General features: G+C 37.0%; 3 protein-coding genes across 3 annotated transcripts in view; 1 reads left to right on the top strand and 2 right to left on the bottom strand.

Annotated features, from left to right (window-relative positions):
- Nucleotides 1–324: 324 nt before the first annotated feature.
- On the bottom strand, nucleotides 325–8,229 carry LOC103141492 (probable palmitoyltransferase ZDHHC20). Its single transcript, XM_007557166.2, has 13 exons — nucleotides 8,079–8,229; nucleotides 6,831–6,863; nucleotides 6,606–6,700; nucleotides 6,009–6,129; nucleotides 4,763–4,832; nucleotides 3,878–3,910; nucleotides 3,599–3,719; nucleotides 3,240–3,372; nucleotides 2,997–3,123; nucleotides 2,593–2,679; nucleotides 2,427–2,506; nucleotides 1,554–1,600; nucleotides 325–1,471 (listed from the first exon to the last, which is right to left on the bottom strand). The coding sequence occupies exons 1-12, from the start codon at nucleotides 8,194–8,196 to the stop codon at nucleotides 1,557–1,559; spliced, it is 1,062 nt and encodes a 353-aa protein (XP_007557228.1). The 5' UTR covers nucleotides 8,197–8,229; the 3' UTR covers nucleotides 325–1,471; nucleotides 1,554–1,556.
- A 2,669-nt stretch (nucleotides 8,230–10,898) lies between these two features.
- On the bottom strand, nucleotides 10,899–14,671 carry LOC103141503 (choline-phosphate cytidylyltransferase B-like). Its single transcript, XM_007557178.2, has 8 exons — nucleotides 14,266–14,671; nucleotides 13,391–13,490; nucleotides 12,992–13,108; nucleotides 12,269–12,420; nucleotides 12,064–12,142; nucleotides 11,835–11,977; nucleotides 11,558–11,746; nucleotides 10,899–11,223 (listed from the first exon to the last, which is right to left on the bottom strand). Exons 1-8 carry the CDS (start codon nucleotides 14,365–14,367, stop codon nucleotides 11,023–11,025), a joined length of 1,083 nt encoding a protein of 360 aa, XP_007557240.1. The 5' UTR covers nucleotides 14,368–14,671; the 3' UTR covers nucleotides 10,899–11,022.
- A 1,658-nt stretch (nucleotides 14,672–16,329) lies between these two features.
- The window catches only part of lipia (lipase, member Ia), a 7,085-nt gene continuing 5,396 nt past the window's right edge, over nucleotides 16,330–18,018 (top strand). The window contains exons 1-2 of the mRNA XM_007557188.2: nucleotides 16,330–16,437; nucleotides 16,896–16,975. Coding sequence (XP_007557250.1) covers nucleotides 16,918–16,975 — 58 coding nt within the window. The 5' untranslated portion in view covers nucleotides 16,330–16,437; nucleotides 16,896–16,917. The remainder of the gene's footprint in view (nucleotides 16,438–16,895; nucleotides 16,976–18,018) is intronic.

The following is an 18,018-nucleotide window of genomic DNA, read 5'->3' on the forward strand; positions in this document are numbered from 1 at the left end:
TACCTTGGTTGCCAGGTTGGTGAATTTCAATATGGATTAAAAAAATCATCATCTGCCATAGTTCTTGTGCAAAGTCATAATGAAAAACAATTGAATACACCAATTAAAAAAAAGAAATAATAGTTTATCCGTTAGGTAATTCTTGTTAATCTTGGATCACAGATGTCATGAAACGCACACACACACACAAAAAAAAAAAACCTACTCAGTCGCCTGAGGAAGGGCAGTCACTTCGTCTGACTGGGATGTCAATAACCTCAGCTGCGTCGCTGTGATAAAGATCTGAAGACGTCAGACTCTCACTATGAAGAATGACACCTTAAATGTGCTTTAATAAGATTTATTGTTACAAGTCCAAATATTGTCTCATCAACAGTTGGTGCAATAAAAAAAGCAGTTATTTACAAATTTAAATACATTAGCAGCTGAAGCAAACAAATTGTGCTTTAAATATTCAGTCAGTGAAGTTAGACATAAACATCAGACGGCAATCTACAAATCAATTATTAGTCAAAGCCCATAAGGAGCTGTGCATCATTACCACTAAAAGGAATGTACTCGTGAAAAAAGGACCGGCAGGACAGAGTGGAATATAATTGTTTACACGCTCGAGGTATAAAAATCTTTCCTCATCTGTCCATACTGGTTTTGATTCAAGGACACCTTGAACCAAACGCTCCCAACCTTTCACCAAATTTAATTGTGCCTTAGTATTTTCCCTTGCTTTGTGCTTTCAAATAAATAAACGTTGCACTATAAAAACATGAAAACAAACAGTGGAATGAAAAGTTGCAGTCACATCAATCACTTTGCAGCACAACGAGGTCATGCTGCTGAAATCATTCAAATGTTCCCGGGTTTGGCTTTTGCATTTTCAACCAACATCATGAGTGCTTCTTCACCACTTAGGAAGAAGAAAACGTATGAAATGTGTAAACAAGACAGGGTTTTAAATATTTCCAAACATGTTGCAAACTAAAGTTTGAGACCATCCGACAGGTTACTGCAGGCCCTGATAATTGAACCGTGTTTGGAGTGAAACATTTATAACGCGTGACAGACACAGATGACGTTAGAGTCTCTTATCATTCAAAACTTGTAAATCAAATCATACTTTAGTGGCTCTACGAAAAGATCCTGATTGAAGCCTTAGCATTGAAACGTTTAGTTAATACTGAGAGAAGATGATTCTCTTGATGAAATGTGTGCTGGTTACTATGTGCAGGTAGTGAAAACGTACACTAGCTCTCAGAGATTTGTTTAAGATTAAACCATTAATAAAAAATAAAGTCTTTTAGCCGATACAAAGACATCTCTGACAAGCTTCAGACTGTTGCAGTCTACAAAGTTGCTGTAGAGAGTTCGTTGTCATGACAACAGTATTGTTTTTGGTGCCACGGATGGTCCTGGAGGTATTGATGTTCCTCGTTTAAGGCAATGCCCCTGATATAATTACAGAGGAGTGTGTGACCTGCAGGGGAGTGTGGCAGAATATAGGTTAACAAAGCAGGAGAACAAAACACCTTGAAAGGCTAAAAAGTATCAACCTGTACCTGTTAAGGCTCACTGTCCATTGTCACGGCAACCATCTGACCTCCATCTGAAACAAAGGCATTAAAAGCAGATATGTTCAGCTTTTTTGACCCATTTTTGTTCTGCATGTGGACTTGTTTTTTACAATTATAAATTCTCTCATGATGATTAATCATTTCACCATTAAAAATTTACATTTAGCATTTAATCTAAATTACAAAACAAAAACAGTGGCTTTATTTAATGGCTTTTAATTGTCCAAAAACTAAATGGATGTTTGTTACAAACAAACATCCATTTAGTATTTAAAAAAATACAACAACAAAAAAAGAGTAATAATAACCGTCCATTAATCCTGTTTGTCGACACCCATAGCAGCACAGGTTATTTAATTTATTTAAATTGAGTTGTGTGGTCGTACTACAATAATGTGGTCAGCTAAGTTGATCAAAACAAACTAGAAAAACCTGAAACTAAAGTAAAAAGTGAAAGATAGAGAAGTATGAAGCCTAACTTTTTACTCATCAGACAAAAATTAAATCGAAACAGCAGTTTTCCTCCCTGTTCTTAGATGTGGCCATTTATAAATCAGACATGTTTTGTCCAGCAGTGATGCAGAAAAACTAGGCCTTACATTTGTTACTTTAAAACTAGAGTCCTGTTAAAAGCACATTAAAATTCAAACTTCTCCTCATGTATAAACATCAAGCTCCATCCTACATTAGAGATCTGATTGTTCAACATGTAACAAATGTAGCAGAATTACAAATTATTTGTTTTGCAAATATGAAAGCAGGTGCAAAAAAGTGGCAAAGTGGAAGATTGACCTGAAGTTGAATAAAAAAAACAAACAAAACAAATGTAATCAAGAAAACCAAAAAAGAGACACATACCAGTTTTCTCTTTGCTTTTGCCCTCAGTGTGAGGCTCATCATCAGCAACCATAGAAAGGTTGGTCTCTCCAGCAACAGGACTGTGATTAAATTCACAACAGAGATTAGAACAATTGTCAAAAGGAAAAAGATCAAAATCTGAATATCAGGGGAAAAAAATACAAACATTTTTCCGTTCTGTTGGAGGACACTGTTTGCTTGTTCAGGATCTATGTGCACCAGTCTGGTGACAAAGGAATGGCCGTCTCCCTGACTGAGGAACATAAAAAAAAAGAGAAAATGTATTAAAAAAAAGTTTATTTCTGATCACAAATAAGAAAGGTACCTCTAAGAAAACATTAAAACAATGTAAATGAAGCAAACATTCTGAAAAAATGTTTTAAATCAAGAAAAGCTTCATGTTGGCTGTTGCCAACAAATGTTGACCTACACCTGAATTTTCTACGTTTAATACCAAACTGTGACAAATGTGCTTATAGTGGACAGGAAATAAGATAAGCCGTGGAAGAACTTAATTTAAGCCCAAACGTTTCATTTTTTCTTCATTGTGTAATACTGTAATAGGCTGACCTTGAGAAAACTGGAAAAATCCAGTACTTTGCCTCTTCTCCAAACACATCAGCTATATTTCTTTTAATGCCAAGAGAGAAGCCATTTTTGTCTGGACCATTTGCAAAAACAGGAGCTCTGAAAGCCTCTGGGAAAAAAAACAAAAACAAAAAAAACAAACATTTTTCTTATTCAGTCAGTGATGAATATTTAAGGAAGGATCAAGAAGATGAATGAAAGCAAAAAACTGGTTTATATTTTTACCTATAGTGGTTCTGTTCTTCCCCACAAGCCACATGTGATAGCTATAAAGTGACACTATGCTAATGAAGAAGAGGGCTGCCACAAAAAACAGGAACAAGATGTGGAACTTGGCGTGTGTGTCAGGGAGCAGTTTCTGAAAGAGGAGAGGTCAAAAAGAAAACGGTGTGAGAAACTTCACTTGTGCAACTTTTTCATGTTTAAAATTTCTCTAGTAATGTTTTTGAATTCCTAATATTATATCTTTAATAGAAACATTGCTACACGATCCATCCACAAAAGAACAGCCCATCAGTTTGATAAACAACTAGAGCAGAAGTGAATTGCTAAATGGGTATTTTAGAGGAAGCTTCTCTACTCACTGTCCAGAATTTGACGAAGTACTGCACAACAGTTGCACAAATAACAGCACAGTAGAGCGTTGCATAGGCCAAGAACAGAATGAAGAACTTGTAATTTGAGAACCCAACACAGTTATTCACCCTGAAAAAAACAAAATCAGTGACAAGTTGGAGAAAACCAGCAGCTTAGAATGGATTTATATTTTTATATGTTTATTTTTCCACATTTAATAACATGTTTGAAAAATAAAATGTAAAAAAAAAAAAAAATGAAATGCATCTGTTGAATCAAAGCCTCACCAGGGGCAGTGATGGTCCATTTTCAGCACACACCTTGACAAATGGAAATATAGAAAAACAGAACCATATGAGCATTGAAAAAAGAAAAAAACAATCCAACTTAAATATTTCTTCTACTCATTAAATACAATAAGGATATATAAAAAGAATAATCAAAGAGGAGCAAAATAAAATATCACAGAAGGTTTCAAGTACACAATCAGCTGTTGAAACATATTTATCGCCTCAACCTAACAATATATATATATTTTTTTTCCAACAGGTTAATTTACATTAAGGCTCTTTTTTTTTTTTTTTTTTACATTATTTGATGTCAGATACTCAGAACCGAATCGTTGGAGAGTGTTTGCCTTATGAAGAACTATAACAGAAACATTTGACAAAATTAAGTTTTGCAACTTTAACAGTGTGTGAGAATGACAATGTTTTGTTGTTTACAGATACAAAAAAGAAATAATAAACAATCAATTAGCAACGTGTGTTGATTCACAAATTTGAACTTGTAAATTAAATTCTTTTGAAGTTACAAAAATATGAGTTTCTTCCAGATGAGTTCATTATAATTAAGTTCAAAGAGTAATTTTCCTAATTACGTTGGAGAATCTCAAACTCCAACATAAATATCGATACACAGTCCCGTTGAAGGTGAAGGCCATAGCATTAGATTTAAATAACCTGGGTTCATACAAGGACTTGTCAGGTCTGGAAAGATGTTGAGCTTTGAAATGTAAAAATCGGTAGGAACCCTGAATGACAACATATTCACATCAGTTCTTCTCAAAATTAAAAAAAACAAAAAAAAAAACATTAAAGATGAGCTAACTTGAAACACACTTTTTTCGGATGAATTAAAAACAAACTTGTACATTTAAAGGAAAGACTCACTTTTCACATGATGAGCAGTGGTGGCAGCGGTCAGGTTTGATAACTTGACAGAAGTTACAGTACCTGATGGCTATTCGGAGACAAACACAAGCAGGATAATGTCAGCCTGATGAAATAGTGGATGTTAGTAAGCTGATAAAATATTATGCAATTGAAATTCTTGTATCGTTTAAGTCTAACAATTGCTAAGTGCTTTTTTTCTTAGTTTCTTTTCTTTTTCAGTGCTGTAAAACTCAGCAGGAGGAATGACATGTGACTAAACTACTCAGGCGCACGTCCACAGAGAAAACAAGGTGCACTGGAGTCCAATTAACCCTCCGACGTTTCTGTAAACAAAGGAAACTCGTGTGATATTCAAAAAAAGAGGAACATCTTGCAGTCTGCATGAGCTGCACGCATACCCTAAACAGGAAGACAAAATGTGGCAATGGGTGCTTGCCGTTTCATCTGTTTTACTATGTATTGTGTGCACAATTCTTAGCCAAGTGATTATTTTGACTATCATTATTTTTAGGCATATTTTCTGACTCAACGCTGGATAAACGTGGCGACTTAATGGATTTAAGCATAGCGGCTGATGTGTATCTGTGTAATAAGAGAGGATGACCTAAGGAGGTCTATACCCTACAAATACTTGTGGATAGTTACTAGGCAGCTGTTTTCTCCCTTTAGAGAAATAGAAAAAGAGAGATTTAACTGACTTAAAAAAATACATAAGAAATAACCAAAAGTCTCTCAATTCTTCAGATTGTTCTCAGATCATGTCTCAATATCTTCGCAATAAAACGTTTCTATACTGATCGAGAAGCTGCCTGACTCCATGAATGGAAGGGGGGCTGTATCGGTGACTGAATTTACTGTATTTTAAGAGTCAGAAATATTTATTGGAAAGTTTTGAACTATTTACAATCACTCAACCAGGTAAAAATAAAGTAAGATAGGAAAATGTATGTCTTTCACTTAGTTGCATAGTAATTTTGCAAAAATAATGGTAGCCCAGTAATATTGCACGTTCTCTTCTAAAGAATGCCAAAACCCCACTTTTACTTTCTGAAACATTCATGTTTGTGGTTTGTTGAGATTTTGAATTCACCAAAATATTCAAAAAATAATCCGAAAAAATAAGTCTGATCTAACAATTAAGCCCATAGTTTATGTCGGGGGAACTGCTTTCTTCCTCTATTAACAGCACTGATAGCCAGCAAACACCAAAACACAATCAGCTGTGAAGAAAGGAGAGTCTCACCTCCCCCGGCAGTGCATGTGTACACGGGTAGATTCCTGGCCACTTTCTTCAGGATCTCTTGCTGCACTTCAGCTCGCTGCTCCTTCTCGTACAGTTCCTTCTCCGCTCGGGGCAGCGCAAACTAACATCCAGACAAAGCAGGAGTCGGGAGAGTGAGCGACGACACGTTGCGATTTGCAAAATTATTCAAACCACGTGGACCTTTCCAAATCTAGTTAAATAGGAATCTCAAAAGTGAGATGTGTGTTTGTATTCAGATACACCGGGTCAATATTGTTTAGATAACCTTTTTTTTTTATGTAATTAACAGAGAATCAAGCTTTAAGTGTGCATAGAGTGCATGAAGAGTTTACTTCTGTATTTTCCATAAAGTCTGACCAGTTTCCTCATCACTTTCCAAACATCTCAGCTGGTTTTATACTGACACTAGATCACACGAAGATGGTCGACTGTCGTTTGCTGTTTTGGTGACTTCTGAAGGCAATTGGCCACAAAATAGTTTATTTAGATGTACCAGAGTGAAGCTGCTGATTACAAAAACACACCACACTTTCTGGTTTTCATCTGCAAATATATAGAGAATGAACGTTTGCTTACTGCTGTTGAAGGGCTGGCTGGTTTGGACCAGATCGTTTTCCAGTAGGACCATATGAACATGGCAAAGAAAATGTGAAAGATGACCAAATAGCTGACTGTTGAGGGAAATAAAATGATTTATTCTTGGTTATCTTTGACATAATGCCACCAATAAAACATGTGGCATTAATAAACAAACTGACTGAACATGTCTGTGTGTGTGTGTGTGTGTGTGAGTGCACTTACTTCGTTCCGCATTATTTGTTTTGGGGATTGTATCTATACAAGACAGGACAAAATATAATGTCAGAGAGTGTGAATGGATGCTATTGGAAAAGCATGAATTCATTTTGCACACAGACACAGCCTCCTCTCTCGCGCCATGCGGCTGCAGCCTGGCACGGGCAGCAGTGGCCCACCCATCACAGGCCGCTTTGTCTAAAGACCACGGATGCCCCGATCTGACCACAGCTGGTAGATCTACGCTTATAAATGCATAACTTACAGATTGTTTCTTTTTTCTTTTCTTTTTCTTTTCTTTTTGTATGGTATAGGAGTTCCTAAAAACATAAATAAATAAAAATGTGCTGAAATAAGGCTGGGAAAATTAATAAGAACTAGAAAAACAAATTTCAGTATTAGGCCCGCTGTAAAACTTGTTTTATTTATGGGATGGCAGATAATTTTCTAAATCTTAGAAGGGACATTAAAATGACTTTAACAGTAACAAATGGAAAAAAAAAACATCATATGGGGAAAATATTATGAATTGTAGATTAAAATCACTTAAAAAATAATTTAGAAAAAAAATCTGCAAATGTTAAAAAGCAAGAAAGCAAATAACATGTAATTTTTTATTATCTGCCATGGTGTAAACTCAAATAGCGCCTGGCTTTGTGTTTTAGAATTTTAGTCAGGGAAAAAAAAGCTATAAAAGACAAAAACAATAAAATATAAAATCTTTAAAATGTTTAACTGAACTAATATCTATCCAACCATATGAAAATAAACTTAAATAATTAAATGAGACAAAAAATCTTATATATAAAAGTTAGTCCTTTGAAAAATGTTATAAAGTGAAAAAAGGACAGCTAAATATAAAGACAATTTCAAAATAAGAAAGAATAAGGAAAAACAATGACTAAAAGTGATCGACTTAATAATTAATGTTGCACGGTAATTTGAAACTATTTTTAAGTTCCTTATCAATAGGTCAAAATGTCCCCGTTATACCAAAGTTAGTTACATTTCCGCTAGAGTTACACGCATATTTTCGAGTTGACCATTAGTTTCACAGAGTAAAATCGGCGTTTTATTATCTCGCTGACCTTTTGTTGCTGTTCCTCCTAACCCTGTCTGACAGACGTACACGCAGTCTGATTGTAAATCTCAATTCAACACGTTCATCAAAGTTGAAAACCCTGAAACAGTCAAACATTCGCACATATCCGACCCGAAGGCGGCTAAACACTCAACAACATGTAGCTTACTTACACACACAGAGTTCCACGACATAGGCATAATAGGACCAGGCGACAACCAGGTTAATAAACAGAACAGGTACCCAATTTAGAGCCCGTTTACAGCACCTCAGCGCATGAGAAGGGGCCATCTTTAATCCGTGTACCTGACGGTGACGTCATAGTTGAGATTTTATATGCTCTGGTCAGAGACGCAACAAGAGCAAGATGACTCACTTCAGAACAAATCGATGGCTTACTCAAAGAGAGTATAAGCTCAAGATGGTTCACTCCTTCACAGATTCCGCGATATGACAGATGGAAAGCGTTTGTGTTTTTTTATTTTTTTCATATGCGTTTCAATCTCAAAATCAATGAAGGAACAACGCAAGAAATCATATTACGTGGATTTTCTGTATTATTTGTGTTTTTTGTAAGCTTCTTAGAGTTTCACTACCTCTTCCCCCCTCCCCACCCAAAAAAACAGTAAATGTTGAACCATTTAAAGAGAAATAATGTAATTACTAAGATGTTCTGTATATTGTTTTTTTAAATTAAATATCACTTGTTCCTATTTAATACCAAGCAACCAAAGATGTTCAATACTGAAGCTTCATGTGTATTGGGACAGTAATGCAGTCCTGAGTTCGACTCCCAGCCTGGGTACCTTTGCTGCATGTCTTTGTCTGCCTGTTTACTTGCAAATAAAGACTAATTGACCCTGGAAAAACATATATTTAGTATTTTCCATAGCACACACACACACACACACACACACATTCAACTGCAAATGATTTACAAGACTTGGAGCTCAACCAGAACCTAAATTTGTTTGGATGTAATGATCATGTGGATACACCATTCACTCAATTTATTAATAAAAAAGTGTCCTGATATCTAAAAAATGAACAGCTTTGGTTTGTTATTGTAACAAATTATGAGGCATGTATAAAAGTGTTATTTTTTTTATGTATGTTTTCTATGTAGCAAAATGTAATTAAGAAATTGTATGCATAAATGAACCAGCATGCAGGCTGCATCAGTATTAAAATATACTCGAAATTAATGGTAATAAAAACATTGTTTTGCTAAAACTTTCAGTGTCATTGTTATTATTCAGTTTCACTGGTAAATAATACGTAATGCAGAGCCTAATCATGCATGATTAGGCTCACTAAACCACTGGTTTCCATGGAAACCAGTGGTTCCCAACCCTTGTCCTCCTCAGGGGTCATCCTCCAGCTAGTTTTAGATGTCTCCCACTCCAACACAACTGATTCAGATGATTGCATTGCCTGTTATAGTTTGCCATTGCTGCAGGAGCTTGTTAATAACTCATTCATTTAAGCCATGTGTGCAGCTTCTAGGAAACACCTAAGAAAAATGATAGTGGGCCTTCAGGACTCCTGATAAACATTATCTGTTAATGCTGATTTCACTTCGGAATCTGAGAAGTTTTTACATCAATTAATATTCATATCTGTTGGTATTACAGCTTTTAAAACATGTACTTTCTTTGGAATGCAATGCTAGCTTTAATATTTAGCCACCCCTAAACACCTAAAACTTAGTCATTATTGTAGTATATGGAACTTCCAAAAGAGGTTTATTCCAGTTTTTAACCTATTTTTTGTTATGTGAGACAAAAACTGTGGCTAAGGTGGAAGGAAAAAGTTGCATTCTATCTTATGGCCAGCAGGTGGTTGCAGTAAAACGTTCAGAGGAGCAGTTTTATGTCTTTTCCAGGCACATAGTGCCAGCACAATCAAGTAACTATGTCAACTTCAGTTATTAAAGAATTTTATATATGCCAAATGTGACACCTTGAATTTGGGCCTTTGTCGCTATAAAAACTTCTGCTCCTTCTGAAACTTCTCCTTCAGAAAGTCATCACAACAGCGCCCTCTATTAACCCTTTAGCAACGTTTTTGCCAGCTTTTCACAGAGAAGCAGCTGCTTTAATGAGTTCAGAAGGTTCTATCAGGTGTTTCCTAATTGCTGCTGGCAAGTCTGAAGGATCAGGATGGAGGAGTCTTTGGGAGGGGTGCTCTGTGAGGCGGACGATTGGAAGCATGCATGAAAGAATCAAGGCAGCACTCCAGGTATGATTGTGATGAAGGAATAACAACATGATGTAAGGCTAAAAAAAAAAGTCAATTCACATAATACTGCCAGTTTAAGCTGGACCCATTGAGTTGCAAGTTTAATAATAATAAAGAAAAGATGAAGAATACATTTATTTTTAATACTGCATATTGTCAAAATGTCAATTCTATTAAAAAAAAGTTGCAAGACCTTTCCAAGAGGATATCATGTATTTTCCAGACACATATGAAAATATATCAATATAGCAAACACAACTTCAAAGAAATTTGACTTTCTGCACTGAAATTGGCCTATCTGTTTAAGAAGCTCATTCTTTCTGATGCTCTGCCTTCAGCATGGCATCACAACAATGTTCCTTTAAGCTATTTTCAACAGTTCTTAGAAGCCTTGGACTGAGAAATAGTTCATATGATAAGGCCAGCAGCTAGAGGTCTGGTGGAGCTGTGTGGGGAAGGCATGAAGGAGGGGTGCTCTGTGAGTCATAGCTCAGCTCCAAGGAAGAGGTATGTGGAAATGGCTTTGTATGAGCAAGAGTTTAAGCACCCCCGAATGGCTGCCACAGTAGAGTTTTCTCAAATATGCATGGAAGAATTAAATTCAGGTATGTTTATGATGAGGGAGTAACATTATAACATGATATAAAACTCAAAAAAAGTCAATTTTACATAATATCCCTCCTTTAAGTCGCTAGTAAACATCAAAGATGAATGACAAAAGGCAAACAAATCCAAGTAGGCAAAAAATGGCATTTTTGTTTGGTTTTTATTATGTACAATATAATCTCACTTCCCATTTAGCACACTTATAATAAATTAAGGGACTCAATCTGTACACATTCCACGTTTGAGACACAGTATGTCCCAGAATAATAACTAATATCCAGAGGCCGCTTTGACAGAAGAGCGGTTCCTCTTTTTGGGAGAAGATGGGGAGGAAGGAGGTGAGGCAGAGGACGGGAGTGAGTCAGGTGAAACTGAACGTCTTCTGGTTGGACTGCTGTGGGGCGATCCGCGGGGCGAGGAGTAGGGAGACAGGGCCTGGAGCATGCGGCCGCTGCGCTCCTGGATGGCATGCTAAAAGAGGAAAAAAACAGAATTAATTTTTTTCCTCTTTCAGATGTTAATCTGCATTTCAGAGGACATTGATGTATATCTTTAGACCCCAGCAGAGCTTGATTGTGTGAATTGAGCTATTATCCCTTGTGATTAAAATATTTCTTTTTAATCAACCTAACACGGCTGCTTGATTTCAAAACCCCGTACTTTCCTTAGAGTCTGAATTTCAAATGAAACCAAGTTTAGCTCAGAAGTCAGAAATGTGCCTAAATCTTTTGCAGCACTGTTGTTACCAGATATTTTCTCCCCAGACATTTTGTGTGACTTTTGACCTAAAACACAGAAAACTTACCCATGTACTATCAGGTCCAAAAAGCTCCAGGAAGTTGCCAATGAATTCCCGTGACTTCTCCTCCCATTTGTGGATCAGATCCTGGCTCTTCTCCTCCACCCTGTTCACAAAGTGCTTTGACTTTTCCTCCACCGTTCGCACAGTCTCTTTCATCTTATCCACCTGATTCTGAAGACGATACTTATTCTCCTGCCAGGAAAGAAAAGCTTGTGTTCATTTTTTTTATGGTATTGCCATATGATCTAATGCGAAAGATTTTTTTAAATTATTTTTTTACCTTAATAAACCCCACGTTGAGTTCACGGGCTGTGTAACCTCTCTGCAGGTTGCGGCGGACGTAGATGTCATAGTCCCGGACAATTCGCGTGATCACATCAGAGGTGGAGATACCCTCTGTCCTCTGAGTGGCCACAAACATTCCTGATGTGAATAAGAAAATTCTGTATTTTAGTTCAGTGACAAAAGTAACTGCACAACTTGCAACGATTGCATTGATTTCTTTCTACCTGCTTCCTTGATGTCCTTATAAACGTCCTCTGACCCAGCAGATGTGTAAGGAATGTCATCATGGGCCACAAAGTCAATCTATCAGTGGGAGAAGGGAGTGTTTGGACTTCTTAAGTTCATATATCTTTATGATATGACTTGGTGTGTTTCTGTGCGACTGTCTGATACTATAATAGTATTCCCTGCCACAGCACAAACTTTGACCTTGTGTTTCTTGAGGAACTCTGGGGTAAGTGTCCAAGGAGCATCTCGCACCACCTCGTCAACGTAACGACAGTGCCTGAGAGCTTCGTAGCGCTCGTCCTCTGTCATTACAGTGTAGCCTTTCAACTTGTGGGTGAGTTCATCACTGCACACTAGTCACAAAAAGAAATGCATTTAGTGTCTTAAATTAAAACTGCAAAAGATATAAACTGGTGTTAAAATAAATTAATAATTGGAAATTTGACTAAGCTTCATTTCTTTAGATTGGGATTTATGGTGAAAACAAATAACATCAAATACTTTGATGTATTTTACTGGGATTCTGAAGTGAGAGATCAACATAAGAAGGAGCCTAATTATGAAATAGACATGTTCATGTTTAGAAAACTCCATGAAGTGTTTAACAATATCCAAACTTCTGAACATATCATGGAAAACTGCTGTTCAGAATAGTTTCCATCCAAACAAACAAAAAGTTAATGTCGCAAGAATCACTGAGTCGCAATTTTATATGTGCAAATCTGTTAAAGTGTTAACTGAGTGGCTGAAACCTACAATTAGGTGTCCAATATTCCTTCCATTTCACAATTATGCACTCCTTCGTGTAAGTCTATCACATCAAATCCCAATAAAATACCCTTACGTCTTAGATTGTAAATGCACGAATATAAAAACCTTCAAGAGGTACATTTTATATCCTCCAAATAAAATCCTAGTCTTCACCTCCAACTATCAGGTAAGTATTTGGGAAAACATTTTTGGCTTGCATCAGGGCCCGAGCATGTCCCGAATGGAAGAGATCAAAGATGCCATCAGCATACACTCTCACCGGCCGTTGAGCTGCAAAAAAGCAACATGGAGGCATGAACCTTCACATTGTGAGCAGAAACTGAGATAAAACTTTCAGACTCTCCTTTCTTTCTCTTCCACTCGTATATCATGATCAATTATTGCAGCACAGATAGAATCCACTGATACTGACGTCCATATCTAGATTTGTAAATCAATAAAATTACAGCATTAAACAGTTTGTTGCTTTCCCTTACGTCTTGCTTCCACTATCAAGTGCTACTTGAATTTTGGTTTCAAGACATCAGTTTTCAACAAAAATACAAATCTAACCTGGGGTTCCCTTCCGTGCTTGAGCAATAGTCAGCTTTTCATGTGGGATCTCTGTCTCATAACCAGTTTGTCTTGCAAACGGTGCTGGTTCCCGCAGAGCCTGAGGACACAGAGATGATATGAAATATGATATAAATGCTCGTTGTTTTAGATGGTAGTTATCTTGCTGCACGTCATACCAAACATGCATTTCCCAAGTTTCAAGCATGCCTATCTGGAATAAGAAGGAGGAGTAAAAGGAGCAGTCACTAAGAAAGAACAGAGTGAAGGGGCAAAAAAGGGATAGAAAATGTTCTGCAAACTGGCAGGTTAGGACTTGCCTCTACTGCTGACGTTAAAAAAAAAACCCTCAAATTTAAATCCAGATAAACTTTTATAGTATCTCCAGGACAGTCCTCAATCTCTCTCCCGAAGCAACAAATTTCTACTCCCTGTTTCTGTCTGCTATGAACTTTGTGTTGTGAGCAGGTACACACATACACACCTTTATCAGTTGTGATGTAAGATACACTTTGAACCTCTGCTCCGGTTCAAATGTACTGGGTGTAGAGTCAGTATAAACATGTTTCCACACGTGCTAGATAAATCCTCAAATTTTATATTATAGAACACAAAAATACATGCATGCAAGGACTTTTCTGACAACAATAAAACGTGACAAAATAAAATAACTTCACCAGTTTATTTCAATTATTTGTTTCACATTCCTTAAAGTTATTGTGGCTACGACATTTTATTTTAAAAATTCAAGTCAAATAGCAACACATATGTCTATATATATATATATGTATCTTATACTGAAAGCTATTCACATGAACACTGGTCATTTTTAGTTATTAGGCATAAAAAAAGTTTGATTTCATGACTAAATCTACCTTGCGTGGGCCTCCTCCTCCTCCTCCTCTTCCTCTGCGGTTCTGTGGAGTCTCCCTGTGCTGGTTGTTGTTGCTGCTTCGGCCTCGTCTCCTTCTAGCCATTGCTGATCTTCTGCTGTGAATTCACCTGCTGCTCCTCTCTGCCGGTCTGACTAGTCAGCATGGGAGATTTCTGAGCCTGTGCGTCTTTTTAAGTTTACATCCCATCGGTCTGTCTGACCCCGATGACGAGAGAACCGGGTGAGCAAAGTTCATGCCACTCTGCTGAAGGTATTCGGAAATGTAGAGTGTGTTTGCGATCAATACAGATATGTCTTCCTCTGACAGAAAGTTTGTTTTTTTTTTCTGTGTGTGTAGTGTCACTTTGTACAAGCTGTTTAAGACTTTTTAATATCTGGGTAATGCAATCCATGTAAAAGTCAAAGTCTTAGAATCTTTTCCACATTTAAGGGCCAGCACAAAAATGCATAATTGTGAAGTAGAATTAATATTATAATCAATAGTAGCATGTTTTACTTAGTGAATTGAGTTACTGTTATAAATTAACCTTTGTAATTTATTGAATATGACAGTATTTGCCTTCCAAAGTCCCCTTCTTTATTATAGTCTCAGTTTAATGCAAATGTTCTTCATAAGGGACACACCAGGAAGGTTGGAAATTAAGGTGCAGAGAAGTTTAAAGTAATAAATCAATGTTCAGTCTGACTAACCGCTAGCAACCACTAGCCACGTTGGTTTAGTTACAAGGTTGGGTCCTACATAGACCTGGAGCTTGAGGATGTTACAGAGAGTATGAGCTGTGATTGTGTTTGTTTGGACAGAGATTGCCTCCGGATTCTAATGAAGCTACTTTTCCTTTTTAGGGATCAAAGTTCTGAGTCCTTCAATAAACACTGTTTACACTCTGGATTTCCCCTTCCTAAAACGTTCATGCAGCAGTTCATCAACCGGCTGCACTCACTCGTTTTTGGACTTCCTCCTTCTGCAGGTTTATGATTCTGGAATTTGGGTGAAACCTTTTGTCCGTATCGTAGAACTTTCTAGTCTAGATATTAGTGGGTTCTATCTTTTCTTTTTGAACATCTGGTTGTGTCGGTGCTCTGCTAAATTGGCCCCAGTTTCATTGAACATCTACATTTATCCATGGTCTCCATGAGTGCTCTCAGTGTATTGTTGATATAATAAAGTCCCAAGCCGTCTTACATCCATGTTTGGTGTAGAGTCATATCAATTCAGCTGGGGCACGTCTTTGTTTGTATAGTCTTGTGATCTATAGTGACAAGTCATTCAACTGGTAGCTGGTGTTTGGCATGTCTGGTGTTGCTACCACTTCCCTTCCGGGACCTGCTCATAAATCCGTCTTAGAACTCATCCATTTCAAAGAAGTGAGTGGGATGTGTGCTTAGAAACAACCACAGGCTAGGGGATCTCCAAAGGGAGATTTTCAAGAAAAACAGGAATCCTTAAAGAATTTGTAAAGCAGGGAAACTACAAATACTAACACCACGACACATGTTGGAAATAACGTACTTTTTTTCATGTTATTTTGACATTACGTGTTAGGTTTTGAACGTGGGTGGGTAAAGAAGTGGTACATTACCAAGTGTGCCGTTCATAAGTGATTCATTTTTGCTACCCCACATTAAATCATTCCTTCTGAAGGACAAGGAAAGGATTGGCACACCTTAAAGGCGTCATTCAGTTTTTCAAGCAAGTTTAACCTGTAATTGCCAGTACTGTAGCAAATTGTGAGACAATTCTTACATTAATTAAATACAGTATAATATTGGTATAGTGAAGCTCTGTCTTTTGGACAGCCCCTATAATTTTCAGTTTCATTTTTGGCTTTGTATAAAATCTGTTTTTTTAAATGCATTTTATGCTGTTTACCATTTTTTCTTTGAGCGGTTTCAAATCATTGTAGCTAAAAAAAACCTACAAAACTACTCACAGAACCAGTTTAAACCAAGACTGACTTCATAGGTATTTTTTTCACCTTTAAGCATAATAATCCTCGGAAAGGGGTGTGGTTATCTCACAAAGACAAGTTGCCAGGCGGGAATATTGCTCTACTGTTCCACCTCTCACTTCCTGGAGTAAATATATGGAGATCAAAACAGAGCAGCGCTCTGAACCTTTGACACAGCTCTCCAGAGAACACCACAGCTAAAGGTAAGGTTTAAAAACAACACTTCCCATCAGGAATGAATCTAGTGAGAGCAGGGAATAGTCACTCAATATGTGGTGTCAGTTGTTGGTGAGAAAACCAGAGTTTTAAAAGCCAGGGAATACAGGCAGGAGAAACTGAAGCTGTCAGTTTCAGCTGTCATTGGCTGTGATGATCACTGTGGGTGGAGACCGTTAATTAAACTGATTTCTTTGTCCTTAGGTTGCCTAAGCTGCACTCCCACTGTAAATAAGTAATACATTTTATGTTCCTGTCCTTGCTTTAATTACATGAAGGAGTACTTAGATAAGAGAGGCAGCTCTTGCCTTCCCTCTGTATCTGTCTGAGAGGATAAAACAATCACTTAAACAACAGTTGTGGTTTTATGATATATTAAATACCCAGTTATGCTTAAATTGTTTATATCAGATTATTTTTAATATCAGTGTTTCTATCCTTCTAGATTTCACCTGCTGCAGCTCAACATGTTTCTGTGGTCTTGTCTGACACCTTTCCTGCTGATAACAGTTCAACTATGCAAAGGTAGTGTGCAACATGACACAGAAATGATTAACACAAGTCTTAGCATCATACCTTTGACTGTGGACGATATTTAAACACAAAACCACACTCATGCTGATTTTTGACCTTATGTGTATCACAAGTTAAGCAGCCACAGCTGTGGCACTGAGATTTCTTGAGAAAAATGTGCCTTCTTGTTGCAATGGCCTTGATTTGTTATACAGCTCATTTTCCGGGGAATTGCATACAAAAGGAGTCGTACTACTGTTGCGCAAGATAACTGACAAAGTGACTAAAAGTTCCCAACTGTTCTGTCTCAGCAAATAAGAAGAGGCAAGTTCATTTGCAAAGGCCAATGAGAAAACCACAAACATAAACATTTTAATCACTTCAAGTGGAATAGGTATTTTTTTGTAAGATCTTTCAAAAGTTTTATGCACTTTGCTCTGTCAGTGTGTTGAGGCCGATGCTGTTATTTTGCTGTGGTACATGAATTGTTATGCAGGGCTATTTGTCCTTTGGCAGAAGTATTTATGCCTACAGCTACACCTAAAATTAAAATATTCATACTTCTTGGGTTGTTCTCACCTGTTCACATTGCAACTACACATGTTTGTGTGTTCTACTGTGACGTTTCTTGATAACCGAATACAAAGTAGTAAATACATGTGAAAAAGAAGCAGAGAGATGTATGACTGAGAATTTTTACGATGAAAAATCTGAAAATTGTGACATGCATTTGTATCCTCCATTATATGATTGTCTTGTTTTGCTGCTGAAAGAAGTACCTCTAGTCCGGTCACAAATCTGTAGCATCCAACATTTCTAACCAGCTTCTTGGACTCTACTAAAAATAAATCTATGATGCTGCCACCACAATGTGGAGCATCATACATCAGCCACAAAGTAGCTAAATACTAAGCATCATACATCAGCCACAAAGTAGCTAAATACTAAGCATCATACATCAGCCACAAAGTAGCTAAATACTAAGCATCATACATCAGCTACAAAGTAGCTAAATACTAAGCATCATACATCAGCTACAAAGTAGCTAAATACTA

This window comes from Poecilia formosa, unplaced genomic scaffold (genome assembly GCF_000485575.1).
Source record: "Poecilia formosa unplaced genomic scaffold, Poecilia_formosa-5.1.2 Scaffold3, whole genome shotgun sequence".
NCBI lineage: Eukaryota > Metazoa > Chordata > Actinopteri > Cyprinodontiformes > Poeciliidae > Poecilia > Poecilia formosa.